Source organism: Microtus oregoni, unplaced genomic scaffold, assembly GCF_018167655.1.
Source record: "Microtus oregoni isolate MIOR12 unplaced genomic scaffold, Mior012 000053F_ref0000044, whole genome shotgun sequence".
Taxonomy (NCBI): Eukaryota; Metazoa; Chordata; class Mammalia; order Rodentia; family Cricetidae; genus Microtus; species Microtus oregoni.
The window spans coordinates 609,022-625,296 of NW_024543829.1; the positions used below are offsets into that span (position 1 = coordinate 609,022).

Here is a 16,275-nt window from a genome sequence, read left to right on the forward strand (position 1 = left end):
GTGTTGCTGCTGGGGTCACCTATTTCATATTGGAGCTAATGTTTTGGCGCTTTCACAATCGCTGGATCACTGCAGTTGGGCGTCATGGGAAAACATCTTACGTACAGTGTGTGATGAGCAGAATGTGAATTTCCTCGAGTTCCAGAACAGGGGTTCTGTTCCTGGTATATCTCTTCAGTTTCTACGCGTGTCTGCTATCATCCCTGATATGCTGTCTGTCACTTGAAGAAGTGGGGTAGACAGGTTTTTTCTTTCCAAGCTCTGAAATAGGTGATGGTAGAGGGGGTGCTTAGCTGAACTTTGTAGAGTCTCTTTGGTTTTCTGGTGAGAAATCTGAAGACAGCAAAGGCTGTTTGAAAACAGGCGTTTTCAAATTGGACAGCCCATTCCAACTGATTCTTCATAATTTTATTTGGAACAAAAGTCATCCAGAATATCGGTGACTGTTGCTTTCTCTTGGCAGAATTTTCGCCCTATTCTCATTAAATTATTGGCTAGCCTGCTCTTCTGGAATAATTCTGGTTGTTACTCTAAAGCTGATCACTGCAAGTCATCCACTGTTCTTATCAGTCTTTATTCTGGTGTTCTATTTGATCTTGTACAATAAGACACTTCTATTTTTAGAGAAGATGAATACAAGTATAGCATTCTGTATCTTGTTGTGGTAAATGAAAGTAATCAGGCCTAAGAATAATATTCAGAATGTGTTCAATAATTGTTAAATCTATATAATATGGCTTTGTTAGGAGCACATTATTAAGTTGTAGCTAGTCCAACCCATTGGCAGATAAGGCTAGGATATTCTTACTAATGGGCAATAAAAAAAATATTGACTTGTTTCTGAAATCTTAGACTACCACATATTTTTACAAAGGTGAACCAATAGACAATCTTCTATTGATTAGAACATTTTTATACCCTGAAATAGTTGTGCTTATGGGAAATCCTTTGAAAACTTTTCAATTTAATTTGTACTCAGTACACATGAATGGGTTCGGCATGTCAGCCATGTGTCCACTGGAAAATCTGCAAGATTCCAGGTCATGGGAAACTGTGTATTGCTTAGCCCCCTGCTTGTAGCACCGTGCCAGGCACAAGCTGGACACTCAATAATTATTCCCAGAAGTGAATTGAATTAAACTTACCACTAAAATTTTATTACTGCAAAATTGAACCAGAAGGTTCTATCGTAGCCATCTGTGTATTTCCTTAAAATGAAATTTGCAAAGAATTTTTGATATAATCAAATAAACACAGAAAATATTTAAAGAGTTAAAAAATATTTGAGGCACATCCAGACTCACAGCATGTATATCAAATTTCAGATTGATTCGATTTAAAATGGCTAAGATATAAAACCATAAAAAATGTGAGTAAATACTCTCCCTATCAAGGCTTGTTATATAATTACATGGTCCTAGAATGGTTCTTATTCATAGAAAACTATTATAAAATATCATTCTTGCAGAAATGTCTTTGCCAGTGGAGACCTCTAATATCTTAGAGATGAAGTCGTGTCTCTGAACGCTAAGCCACTTGAATAAATAATTCAATCAAATTTTCCATTTATTAATCAGGTAAATTTAGATGATCTTAATAATGAAACATGAAAACCCTAAAATTTTTGTTACTGGGTGATTCTCAAGTAATAAAATAAAGTAAGCAATAAAAGCAGCTGAAACAATTTAGGTAATTTTTTTCCCTTGTGTCATATCTGGATTAACCCACACGTGTGCCAAATCTTAGCACAGAAAGATCCACTGCTTACTGAGGAAGCCAGGCCCTGTACAGGCAAAGCTTGGTCACATATTTTGCAAACCACTTATTGTAATGACACTCCTACAGTGGTTTGATGTGAACTTAAAGACGAAATATGTGTCCCATCCTTGAGTTGTTGACTATGTATGTTGGGTTCTTCGGTAGAAGTTGATAGCTGAGTTGACTCTCTGTAGGTTTGTGATTGGAGGACAAGCTCGCATCTCGGTAGCATCCCGGAAACTCAGCAGAGGCAGAAGATACACTTGGACTGAGACTACCTCTCCTGTGTGTATCTTTAAGTTGTTAGCTTTCCTTCATTCCGAGAGAAGAGATTAGTACTAAACACATCCTTCTGGAAGGGCAGGTCGTGTAATCCACCAGCTTCTATGCCTATCATTTCCTCCGCAGCACTGCCCTTACTCCAGACCTGTAATTCTCCGCTCTCCAGCACAGGGTCAAAGCAGTACGTGTTATTACTATCGCTTAAGAATAGCTTGTAGGAAATGGTGAAACTTGTGATTTAAACCACACATGGACATGTAGAACCATAAGTAATGTATGGCTATGTATAATAATGGAGAGTTTGGGCTTTGGCCTTGCCTGACCTAGGAACTCCAGCATCGACCATAAACTGGCATCACTACTACCCAGAGATAAGTGTGGAAAACAAGACTAGATAGCATATTATTTTCTTGATTTTATTTTTCAGAATATAATTGATTGTTTCTTTCACATAAATTGTGAAGAAGACATTTATTTTTTTTGGAAAAAAATCAATGTAAATATTAATGGTGAAAATAATACCAAGCAATAATGTTTCCAACACTATCCGTGGGTCTAACATTTAAAATATTCAATGACTGTTGGAAGACATGGTTTCTCTTCTTATGAAGCTCACTGTAAAAGAAGAAAACATAAACTATCTAAATTCTAGGCATGCAGGGTAGACGTGGAATCAATTCATGGAGATTTTCCTTGGGTAGGGCAAAGCTTGTTTTCAAAGTGAGGCAGAGAGGTTTCACCTACCCTTCTTCCGTAACAGGCTGCTTTCGGCCCCAGAATGAAGCCAGGGGATGCATACCTTAAGGAAATACCTTCCTGGGTCCAGCCATGCTTCTTCTCACCAGTGTGGTGCCTTTGAGAGAGGAGGGTTTGTGGTTACTAAACTTGCAACCTTTTCTACCTTCTCTGCCGCTTTAAGAAGTTTCAGTGCCCCAAGATAGGGTTCTGCAAGAGTTTCCGAAGTGCTAAGTTTGTGGAGATGAGAGTTAACATTTGATGTATGAAATATTTCTCACCTCCCTCCCACTCTCCACCCAAACACAAGCAGGCTCCTATTGAATTGGAGGTGTGAACACCTAGATTTTCCACTCTGACTCAGCTTTCCGTTCTCACAATTGACTAGATATGGACAAGTGAAGAGAAGTAAAATTTGACACATAACTGGATATGGTCAGCGTGTCTTGTATGTTCCACCATTATGTTTAAGGTAATGAAAACAAAACTACAGATTTTTCTCATAAACACATAGCCACAATCAAATTCCTTTGACCAGTATCTAGCCTCACCGAGCATTGGCTGGTCGTATTATTTCATCACTGCCATGTCTGAATAGCATCTGTTTTATACTAAGAACACACTGATTCTTTCATCGGCATACAACTTACACTGTAAAGCCAGGGAAAGTTTCAACACTGGGAGTTTATGTAGCATTTCCCAGAGAAGCTCTTGGTAAATGACAAAAACAGGTTTAAATATTATTGCCTCGCTCTCATTCTGACTTGGCACCTCCACAGCATCTCGATTTTGAGTTTGAGAATTTGAAGTAGACCTGATATATTTAAAATGAGAGATGGTTTATCCTAAAGCCTTTATTGAACTGTGTGTAATGGCTAAATAAAGGTATACCTATGGAAACCAATGGCGTAATTCCAGGATTCCCCCCTCCTAAAAAAGGGCAAGAGAATTTGGCATCAAATTGTGCAAGGATTGAAATGTTCACTGAAATCTGAATTACGCCCACTTTAGCATGCCGTGTCAGGCACTCAGGACATAAGAAAAGGAAAGCAAGCTGTAGTGAATCATTTCACATTCACAACGGAGCGGCCTCGGCCATATTTGTGGGTTGATTTCCATACGGACATTCACACAGATTATGTGACTCAAGTTGGGGTTGTTGTTTTACCATCAAGTTACTTAGATCTGGGGAAAATGACCGTATGGCAAGACGAAACTGAAACGTTACCAGTGTATATCTAACCAACCTCGTAAGCTTACTTCGGATGAATAGTGTTGGGATTGTTTGAGGAGGGCAACTTGAGAATTGCTTGTTGGTTCTTGGGAGGCAGCAGGTTCTCTGCTTCAGCCACAGACCCCAGTCGGGACACACAGACCTCCTGATTCCAGCCTTTGATGTTGCTTGCTGTTGTGGGGCTTTGGAAACTCACAATGCCTTCCTTGCTCTGTGCGTGGTTTGGGGAAGGCAGGAAAGGGGAACTGGAGATTATCTTTGGGAAAATCTAGCTTTTATTACATCACCTAAAGTGGCACAAACTGCTCTGCTAATGAAATCGTGTCCTTGGTTTAAAAGGGCAATTGTTAGCCTGACTTTTGTGCTCACTCAAAACATTCCCCCAATCTTGTTAAGTTATTGCTCTCATTTTGGATTTTTATAGCTGTTCAGCTTAGCAGCCCTCATTTCTTTAGGTTTCATTCATTTTCCTTGTATTGATGATTAATGGAGGATGTCGAATGTTAGAGTGAGCAGGCATCAGCCATTGCAAGATCATAATTAGTTTAGCTGACGAGGGCCTCTGATAGCACTTGCATCTGGATGGAAAAATTACCCTATAGGGAGCTGGCTGCTCACCAGGTCTTTTTAGTGATAGATTGGGAAACACCCGATGAATCAAATGCCCTTTCAATGCCAAGAAAGTGTTCCAGTCTCGAAGCCAAAATTATGTCTACAGAAAGCTTTCCATTTGAAATGTCTCAGAGTACAATTATAAGCATTGTATTTTTTTGGCAGGCACACCACTCCTCTACAGTATAGACTCAAGTTAAATAAATTGCCGAAATTTTATGAATCCCTGAAATTTTGACTTATGGTGTTTGTAATATTTAATTTATAATAAAATTAGGCTGTAGTTAGACTTTTTCCACTCCGTATCTCGCATGCCTATTTTATCATTAAAAGCTTTGCTTCCTAGCAAAAGGGAGAACTGAGCCACGATGTGAGCCCCCCCCCTTTTTTTTTGCAAGAGTATTCCATTTCCTATCTGTTCCTATTTATGCCTACACACAGCCTGACTTTTGTTGAAATGAGAAGTTCAGCAGAACCACTGCTTGGTCGCAACAAAGCAACCAACAGTACTAATTAGCAACTTTTAAATATTCTGAGTTAATCTTTGAATTGGTGATTGCGCAATTCAGACCTCTAAAATCAACACTGTATTCAACAAAGTCTCTGGGTTTCAAACTTTAAGGTCAGATTAAAGAAAGAACCAGGGACAGGACTGTGTTGTGGAACTTTATTAGACATCTCCTAAGGGTTTGCCTTGGCAATCCTGTACTTCTAGGCAGCGGCATCTAAAGCGCCTCTCAGATTTGGAGAATAGAAGGGGTTTTCTTTCTGATTTCAAAACTACCAGGGACACACCAGAATGAGCTGTCTTAGGACTTTTATTGTATGAATGTCATGCAAAAAGGCATGAAATCTGGCTTCGTGTAAAATGGCTTCCATGATGAATTGTTTTAACCGGTATTTGAAGGTTCAGGTAGGATATTCCAAATGATTTTAAGCATCTTGCTGTGTGCTGTCTCTTTTGCTTTTGTTTTGACACTTTTAAAAGGTATGTTTTAGGGTTGAGCATTTAGGAGCCATCATTAAAGGCATGCAACCCAAAGTTCAAAAAGTTAAAGCTGTTTCTGTGAAAAGCCTTTGGTGTTCCACACACCTCATCCATCACTGTAGGGTTAATTATAATGAAAATCAGGGGTGCCTATTAAACACAATTGAACCTGACCTCATTATGGGCAGTGTGGTTTTAGACTGTCATTGTTGCTAGTCTAAAGACAAAACTCCTGGGTTGATTTGGTCTAACTCCCCAGATCATGTGACTCACCTCTGACCTTGGATTTTTTTTTCCCCCTCCTGTTTCAGAGGCGAAGAGGCTCTGGTGTTTTTTGTGCCAATTGCCTGACCACAAAGACCTCTCTATGGCGAAAGAATGCAAATGGTGGATATGTGTGCAATGCATGTGGTCTCTACCAGAAACTTCACTCGGTAAGAACACGCCCAGCCCTTCAAGAGATGCTTACACCAGTGAACAGGCCTTGCTCGTGGTTGATCTGTCCTCTTCAGTGGTTTGTGCTATCTTTGCAGGGTTGTGTAGTCGTCATTTTGGGTGTCTATATGATTTATTATAAAAGGGTCTTAGATGTTATGGGGAGATACATTTGAAAGAATTGTTAATGCTTATTAATCTTTGATTTAGAAGAGGAAAAAGTGTCCTGGGCACTTCACGAAACAGACAGTTGAACTAATTAATGGTTAACCAAATTGGCTGGAATTAATTGAGGTAGGAAGAAAAACCTCAAAAGTTACAAACAGATGTTAAAGAGAGAAGTAGAAGCATTCTGGAGAGTCACTTTCCAGTTGACCTTCTCCAAGAGCCATTTTGGCTGTTGTGGGGGGGGGGTCTGACCAAGCCCTGGTACAGGACATGCCACATGTATTCAGGGGGTGCTAGACTGAGGTGTGTGATGAGGTCCTGAGTGACAGGCCCAGCAGCATAACAGAAGGGACGCTCTGTGTCTAGAGTCTTCAGCCAGCTTTGGCTCCTGGGTGTTATTTGAATTAATTTTATTCAGACTTTTACCTTTTTACTCTGTCATAGAATGTAAGCTGACAGAGTCCTCCATCTAAGCAGGAATTCTTAAGTTCCTGAAGTTTAGAGAGTCCGTTTGCTGACAAGGCCTGACTTTAAAGCAGCCATGTCCCACTTAGGAAGTAGAAATACTTTTCCCTGTGCCTGTGTGCGTTTTACTTGGCGCTTTACCAGGGCCCTTAGTACAGGCCGGTGAAAAGATGTGAGCTGCAGGGAATACAATTTGAGACAAAACGTTTTCCCAAGTGGACACCGAAAACACTTTTTAAAGACATGCCCACTGCCAGCGATGGTGCTAATTGCGGACACTGTGAGGTCCTTCGTCATTAGCATGGGGCTGGTAGAAAGACCCACACTACCCCTTTCGATAGTGTTTTCACCCTCAACGTTTAAGCACAGCAACAAGCCTCTGTTTAATGAGCGTTGACATTAATGGTTTTAATTGAACTTTGGCCAATCAACAGGCCAAGAATTAATTAAATGGCTGCTCAGCCAAATTATGATAATTTAACCACTGAAATAAACCAAATTTTTCTAAAACTCATTTTAATATTCAGCTCTCCAGAGGCAAGATGGTCTCAGCTTTGAGGGTTTTCTCCCCAATTCACCATAAATGAAAATAGAAAGAAAAATATTTTAACACAAAAAAAATCGAGAACAATTATAAAATTTTAAGAATTGATTCAATTCCAAGCGTCTTTGTAGTATATAGACTAAATACTGTGTATTCTTATAGTACAAACTCATGTCCTTATAAACGTGGACTTCCTCTACAACATAAATGTTTGTGGCATATCCAGCCCAGATAGAACTTTTGTTCGGAAACTAAAAATTGAGTCACAGTAACAAGTATGTTGTTTTTCTTTTCTTCAATCTACCTAGTAACAGCAGAAATAGTCTCTCAATGTTTCTTATTTGTAACCTCTTAATATCGAAAACATTCCCTTTTGTATTGAAGTTTGTATATTTTAGGAATGAGTCACAAGTTATATATTTATATATGTAGAAATTATCAGTTATATTTTGGGGAAAATCAGAACATTTGAACATTCTCCTAGGATTTAGTCTATGAATATACATTGAACTATTATCCTTCCTCATTTCAGAATTAGAGCCCTTTAATTTTTCTTATAGTCTTATCTGCAAATTGTAGTCACATAATATAAACACCTGTTGAACGTGTGCATGACCACCAACCATGCAATGCCGACGCTGAATAAAGGATGTGAGCCGAGCGGAAGTCGACATTCATTTTGAGTATTATAAAACGACAGATCAGATATTTGTACCAAAGCTGCAAAGGAATGTAGATTTTCAACACACAGCTAATGCTTCACCTGTGAACTCGTAATGAATAGATAGAGGATCATCCAAACAGAAGCATCTAATTAAGGCCAAATATCCCATGTGGTGATTACTTGACTTTTTCTTTATAGTTCTGATGACAGTCTGTCTTTGATTATGTATGCTCTGATATTCATATATCATATATCTACTTTTGCAATTCTTTAAAAGATGTTTTAGTCCACTTAAAACATCATGGCCCTCTACCAGAGGCGGACTGAGTAGCTGAAAGCAGCAGAAACTGATTTTTCTCACAGTTGTGGAGGCTGGACCTGCCAGCTTGATTTAGAGTCTGGTGGGGGCTGTTTCCTACTTAGTGACCTTCTTTGCTGCGTCTCCATGTTCTGAGGAGAGCTCACCTCTTCTTATATTTTAGAGTCTCGTTGGACTAAGTCTACACCTTTTTGGCCTTTTTAAATTTTAATTTCCCCTTAAAGAGACAATTGTAGAGATGATCATATTGGATCGTCAATATAAGACCTGAGCCAGGGAAGAAGCATGGTTTAGTATCTAGTGTACAGCAATGCACCTTTTTCTTGTTTTGTTTTTTATTACTTCTCATACATGCTTCCCAAATTGCTTTTTTTTTTTAAATATTTGTATGTCACTCAGGAGCTTTTTGTTTTTTTTTTTTTTAAATCATTGCTTCAAGCGATTTCTTTTTCCTCACAATTTTTTTCATCAGTGGTGAAAGCCCTCAAATCTGCTGAATCTAAAAAAGCTACATTCTTGCAATTTGTGTTTTCTGTTCCCTACTCTGCCCCTTCAAAGATGGACATTATTTAGTGAGGTTAAAACAACTACATTTTGGTGACTTTCTCTGATCCTGCTTGGAGTATAAAGAAGAGAATGAGTGAACCCATAGCATAAAAGCTTTGAACTTAAGCGTGCTTTATACTTGGGAAGAATTTTAAATGCACCGAATGTATTTTTCAATGTTTCTCTTTTATGTATTGTGTGTACTCCCTACAGACGCCCAGGCCTCTCAACATCATTAAACAGAACAACGGCGAGCAGATCATTAGAAGACGGACGAGAAAGCGCCTTAACCCAGAGGCCCTGCAGGCTGAGCAGCTCAACAAGCAGCAGAGGGGAAGTGGGGAGGAGCAGGTCAATGGAAGCCCCTTAGAGAGGAGGTCTGAAGATCACTTAAACGAAAGCCACCAGAGAGAGATTCCACTTCCAAGCCTAAGCAAATACGAAGCCCAGGGTTCATTGACTAAAAGCCATTCTGCTCAGCAGCCAGTCCTGGTCAGCCAAACCCTGGATATTCACAAAAGGATGCAGCCTTTGCACATTCAGATCAAGAGTCCTCAGGAAAGTACTGGAGATCCAGGAAACAGTTCGTCTGTGTCTGAAGGGAAAGGAAGTTCTGAGAGAGGCAGTCCCATAGAGAAATACATGAGACCCGCGAAACACCCCAACTATTCTCCGCCAGGCAGCCCTATTGAAAAGTACCAGTATCCACTTTTTGGACTTCCTTTTGTACATAATGACTTCCAGAGTGAAGCTGATTGGCTGCGGTTCTGGAGTAAATATAAGCTCTCCGTTCCTGGGAATCCACACTACTTGAGTCACGTGCCTGGCTTACCAAATCCTTGCCAAAACTATGTGCCTTATCCCACCTTCAATCTGCCTCCTCATTTTTCAGCTGTTGGATCAGACAATGACATTCCTCTTGATTTGGCGATCAAGCATTCCAGACCTGGGCCAACTGCAAATGGTGCCTCCAAGGAGAAAACAAAGGCACCACCAAATGTAAAAAGTGAAGGTCCCTTGAATGTAGTTAAAACGGAGAAAGTTGACAGAAGCACTCAAGATGAACTTTCGACAAAATGTGTGCACTGTGGCATTGTCTTTCTGGATGAAGTGATGTACGCTTTGCATATGAGTTGCCATGGTGACAGTGGACCTTTCCAGTGCAGCATATGCCAGCATCTTTGCACGGACAAATATGACTTCACAACACATATCCAGAGAGGCCTGCATAGGAACAATGCACAAGCGGAAAAAAATGGAAAACCTAAAGAGTAAAACCTTAGCACTTAGCACAATTAAATAGAAATAGGTTTTCTTGATGGGAATTCAATAGCTTGTAATGTCTTATGAAGACCTATTAAAAACACTTCATAGAGCCTGCCTTATCCAACATGAAATTCCCTCTTTTTTTTAATATTTCTTTCTTTTGATGAGTAGGTTACCAAGATTTTAAAATGAAACATATGGTCAGTGAGAAAGATTGGAAAATGATAAACATAATTTAAAAAAAAAAGCTAGTAAGTCAAAAATATCTTGCCTAATGTATACTGGGGAATCTCTTTACAAAAGCCCATCAAATTATAGCTAATTTGTTGGTAAAGATACAAATATTCTCTAGAATTTTAAAGCGTTTACATACTATCGTATGAAAGCAGTATTAGGCTGGCTACTGGCCCATTCTTTCAAAAGTCTGTAAAAAGGCTGCCTAAATTTAAAGACATCGTGAAATCCCAGACAGATGAGGAGAAAAATGCATCTCCAGGGCAATGGTAAGAAAATAGTGTCCTCTCAAATTAGTCTCCTCTCATTGGCCATGTTTCAGATTTACACCTCGAAATGTGAACTGTGGTTAGGCTTGTTGAGAGAGCAGTACGAATCGTGACAGTTGGTGGCACAATGTTTTTTTTGGCCAGCCCTGCCTGTACATACACATACACACCCCTCTTTGATATTTTTTTGTCCTTTAGATGTTCCAGTACTTGGTAGTCATTTTGTTTGCAGTTTAGACTCATTTTGTCCAAATATATCCATTCTTAAAAACAATGTCCTCAATGCTTATGTAGTAATTTTATTTTAGCCACGTATTTCTTTCTTGTTTATGATGAACTGGTTTGGATTTTTTTTTAAGCCTCCTGTTGGTCACTAATCTCACTTGGCACATTGTAACTAAAGGAATCCCTCTCACTTCGAAAGACTAGATGAATAGAAATGTCAGGCCATGGGTTGAATTTGTTCAGAACACATGGTATTTCTCTACAAGGTAACCTGCTGTATTTATTTATTTTCTTTTGGTTAAATATCATTTCCAAACTTTGTAGTCAGGCAGCATGCAAGGTTACGTTACCACAGACTGACAGTTGGTGTATGTACCAATCAATCCCTTCATTAGATTTACACAGGTTTAGTTAAGTAGCATTAAATAGGATTCTTAGAAGTATGTCTTCATAGTACTTTTAATACTTAAGGCTTTGTAAAAAAAAAATTAAAAAAAGAAACAAACTATCCATGAAGGGAGAGCTCCTCAGCATAACTGCTCAGGGAAATAGGGCTAAATAATTGAACATTAAATAATTGGTTTAAGGTGCTGTGAGTCGGGCCTCAATGCTTGCTCCAAGGATGTATGTACAAGGACTGACTTTAATAATTTGCATTATATCGTCCCAACCAGTAGTTTCTTTTTTGCCACGGAGATGTAGAAGATATTACAAGCTACTGGATGCACTGTCAGATTAACTTATTTCATTAAAGAAGTTGGGAGAACAAATAGGAAAAAAAACTTATTTTTCTAGTAAATATTAATGTATTACATTTCAAATAATGGTGCCTGACATATTGAATAATTATTTTCTACAGTGTACGTATGCAACAAAGATATTCCATCATGCATTAGAGTCAGTTCTGGCTCTGCCTAGCTGTTTACATTTGCAAATGTAGCAAACCAGGTTATGAAGCAAACTATTTCTATTGCAGTAGGTATCTTTAGTGTGTGTGTGTGTGTGTGTGTGTGTGTGTGTGTGTGTGCCCACACGTGTGTGCATGTGTGTGCATTCAAGTTGGAAACGGTAACATGAAACAAAGGAAGTTCTCAGTGTAATGGTGTGGAAAACAAGAAGGAAATGAAATTATTTTTATGCCTACTTAGGATACAAGGGTAGCACTATTCATTCCAAGTACTTTTTTTTTTTTAATTTTAAGCTCTTAACTCCCCTTGTTATGCTTAAGATGATAAACATATATCCTGTTTTTATTGCTTTGTCTATGTTTCAGACGAAACATTTTGGAGATATTTTGAGAAGTGTTGCTGGAATCTGCAGCACCGATGTTTTTATTGCATTCTATAGCCACATTTGCACTCCATTTCTCCATTAATTCGTAGTAGCTTCGTGTTGTTCTGTTTCGTCAGGTTTTGCTTCTCTCTCACAATGCGGGAGTCTCATTGCTTAGAATTGGATGGCAGGTAGAGCTAACCAGTCCATGACTGTTGGAGTGGATGAAGTTAAAATTTCCTTTCTGATGTTGTATTCTCATCTTCATTCTTACATTTTTTTTTTGGTTTGTTTTCATGTTTAAAAAAAAGAAAAAAAAAGGAAAAAAAGAAGATGGCGAGAAAGAGAATCAGGACTAAGCCCTCTGCTCTGGTTTCACTTTTAAAGGACTCTATTCTGATCTCACCTGTCTGTGGCATATAGCTCTAATATTCACAAGAACTGCAATAAAGAGGTGGAGTGAGGAGCTTTGACGTTCAACTGACTTGATATCATTTCTCTTCTTTGGGAGTTTTGGCGGATGCATCTCAGAATAGAGTGGCCTATCTGAGAGGTGACAGAGATCTAAAAAGGAGATTTCCCAAACAACAATATTTAATTTCCTTAGGAAAAAAGATTATTAAAATGCACTGTACCAATCCTCAAGGCTCATTATATGTGGAGTGGCCAAATCAGCAACATACCAGAAATTTGGTCAACTTGGGCAATATTGCACATGACATCTTTGATATCTTTATGCAATCTCATCAGCATGGTAGTCAAAAGTCGACTTTTCATTGTTGGCATGTATGCCTTTGGTGTTCATTCCATTATTTTTTTTCCTCAGTCAGACTTAGTAGCAATGACTAGCATCGGAAAATACATATCACTGTGCTTGGAATATTTATGGTCAGTCTACTTTCAGTAGATGGTTTTTGAATAGCATCGGTATGTTAGATCTTATTCCGTATTCCTTTATTATTAATTATTTTGTTTTCATGTTTGTTTATGTTATGCATATTTTGGTAGAGAAAAGTTGGGGCTTAAAAAAGATGGAAGTTTATAATAACACTAAAATACTCCTTATTTTTTGATGACCTAAAGTTTTGAGTCCATGTCTCTAAGTGTATTAGAAAAATGGCTTTTATTTTTAAAGGCATTTGAATTGTTTTGTTTTAAATTGTGAAGGATTTTAAGTGAGCTATTTAGGTACTTAACCTTTTTTGAAGGACTTTCAAGATGATGTTGGAACTTTTTTCTCTTGGAGAAGTCTTCACGGATGTACCATCTAAAGCAGTATGCCATTTCACACCTGCGGTTCTTTTCGAATCATTTGTTGATTCTAAATTGATCTTTGGCTCCCACATTGGGCCAGAGCCAATTCATGCACACTCTTCCTTTTCTTACCTTTCTCTCATCTTCACCCACCCCTACGAAAGTACTGTTGTTTGGGATATAAAAGCCAGAAAGAGCCAGCCCACCTCGGAAGATTTTCGAATGAGAGAGACACTACATGCCTCTAAGTACACGAGAAAGGGATGGAGCTCACACGTTAACATACCCTCTCTGTTGTTCAAATGGCAACGAATTGCCCAGTTCTCTCTACACGTCATATTGAGATGTTTTTTTTTTGTTGCGTTTTGTTTTGTTTTGTTAAATCCACTTTTAAGATAGTGATGTTCTGTTCTAAACTGTTCTCTTTTAGTAAAGATAGATTTTGGAAACAAGCATGGGGATTCTATCCTAAGGTTGTAGTAAGAAGAAGGAAGCAGCGATTATCTTCAAGAGCTTTTTGTGGCAGCCTGTGGGAGCACATCCTGTTTGTGATTGCACGTGTGCATACGATCTGTTATGATTTAATGCAAATACAGCTCCAAAAACATTAAAATGTATATATATATATATATATATATATACATACATATATGTTTTAAATGCCTGGGGAAGTGTTTTTCTTAATAAATGGAAGATGATCCATATTGATATCAAAATAATTCTTACCCTCTTGCCATGTGGCTGCAAACATCACAAAGTGACCTGTCATAAGACTCATATACTTCCTGCCTACTTAGTTAGCAAATAGTAACACCTTTCTAGAAAGTGGAGACATCTGCCTTCTGGAGGTAGAACCATGGATTGACTCTGCTGGTGGTTTGGTGGCCGTGCTGTCTCTGGGCCATATGCCAGCCTCTTGCCCATAGTTGAGATGGATTATACTACCTGCCTTTGGGATGAGGATCGCGGCAAAAATAATACCACATGGCATTTTTGGTTAGCTGGTAGGTGAAGACTTGCTGACTTCATTAGACAAGGAGAGCTGAGGAACTGTACAACCCTGGATATGAAATGAAATACACTAATCAAAGGGAGGTACTGTTAGTTGGACCAGGCCACTGGGTATCAACTAAGAGTGATTAGAAACAGGCCTATGGAAAGCAGCGTTCTCATAGATTTGGCCGAGGGCAAGAGACACTAGCTTCTCTGTAGAGTGCTGACTTTGGTTGTCAGTTGCTGGTACATGGTGTTCTCATGTGGTTCTGATCACAGTGCTGCAGTTTCTCAAGCGTTTCCACTCATTCACAGTCAGTGGACCCTCTGGAGGATGCTAGGGCAGAAGTGTGCCAAGGCAGGGATGAAGACAATGTGAAAATCAGCAGGAATCCACAGATGGAAATGGAGAAAGTATGCTCACATGTTCTCTTGAAAAGCATGTTTCTTTTGAAAGAGAAATTAGTGTGGGAAGCTTACACTGTCCCGCACCAGAGCAAAGCGAGAGTGACTGCCATAAAAAGAGGGTTTAACCTTCCTCAGACCCACAAGTCCCAAAACTGGATCCTGGTTTTACCCCGTTGTTTCTTCAATACAATGACTGCGAAATATCACTCTTTCTTTCTGTGCCTCAGGTTCGTCAGCTGTAAAATGGAAAAGTATATTAATAATAATAATATTAATATTAAAAATAATAATGGTAATGTAGTACTTGTTTGTAAAGCACTTTGAGATCCTTGGTTGGAGGGCACCACAGGCGTGTCAAGTATTATTATGTGGCCAAGGGGGTTCTTTAAAGCTCTGGTTCCCGAGGGCCAAGAAAGTTTGGCATCATTTTTGTTAAAGATGAGCTGTAAATATTTTAACTAAGCAGCCTATAGTGTTGGCTATGAAGAGGCAAGGCTATAACAAGGCTGATAAGACCATAGTTTCTTAATGGCTACCAATAAGGCACGTGTCACAATAACAAATGCTGAATTCCTTAGGGTGTAATATTTGACAACATGATTGATCTGGGGGTGGGTTGGGGATGGAAAACATCTCAAAATGCCAATGTAAAACTAACAGCAATATTCACCAGCAGAAAATGTCTTTCATATGGAATGGTTTCATGTTGATAAGAAAAAACATTCAATTTGTAGTCCTGATTTGAACATCAGACTGTGGGATATAGTAGTTCTGTTCTTACAACACATGGAATTTTTTCATTTTATTTCATTTTGTTTTCATAGTGCATGTTCATTTCTACTCACGACATGTTCTTGGTGTATTTCTTATGCAAACAATCTTCAGGCAGCAAAGATGTCTGTTACATCTAAACTTGAATAATAAAGTTTTACCACCAGTTATCTTTGACGGCTTCGGTATGGTTTATATGAATTTACTTTCATCTGTGTAGCAATAGGAGCCACAGAACATTGTAACACATAGATGGGCTCTGAACCTAAATGATGACACTGAAACCAGGTCACCATTAAAAAAATATTGTAAGATCTATTAAATTGGTTTCTCTCAACTTGTTTTTTTTTCTTTAACCAATCTATTATAGATAGATTTTATGCTAAAAAATTATACTAGACTTTTAGAAAGATTAATGATACTTTTTGTTTATTTCAAAGAATTTTTGAGTAATAGGCTTTGAGTGTTGAATATTGATCTGCCAATAATTATCTTTCAGTTCCTTCCTCCTCCTCTTAAAGAAATACAACTTTTATTCTACTCAGTACGTCCATGTGCATGTGATGGGAAGATTCTGATGAATATCTCAAAATTAAATTAATACTTTAAAAACGTTGTTTGCTTATAGTAGCATTCATCAGAGAAGATTCCCCAAAGGGCAATTTTGAAAGAGGAGAGGGAGGTGAAATCCAGATAAGGGAAGGATGTGGCAAGACTCACCAAGTTTTTTAACCAGAAAGAAAGTCACTGCGAAGTGGGTCCTAAAATAAATAGCTAACTGACTGCAGCGGGAGATGAGTTTCAGAGTAATTAGTATCTGCGTTCCTTGTGCA

General features: G+C 38.5%; 1 protein-coding gene across 1 annotated transcript in view; it reads left to right on the forward strand.

The window, feature by feature from the left end:
* Positions 1-15,612, forward strand: part of Trps1 (transcriptional repressor GATA binding 1) — a 236,307-nt gene extending 220,695 nt beyond the window's left edge. The window contains exons 5-6 of the mRNA XM_041637628.1: positions 5,921-6,043; positions 8,964-15,612. Coding sequence (XP_041493562.1) covers positions 5,921-6,043; positions 8,964-10,025 — 1,185 coding nt within the window. The 3' untranslated portion in view covers positions 10,026-15,612. The remainder of the gene's footprint in view (positions 1-5,920; positions 6,044-8,963) is intronic.
* The last annotated feature ends 663 nt before the right edge of the window (positions 15,613-16,275 follow it).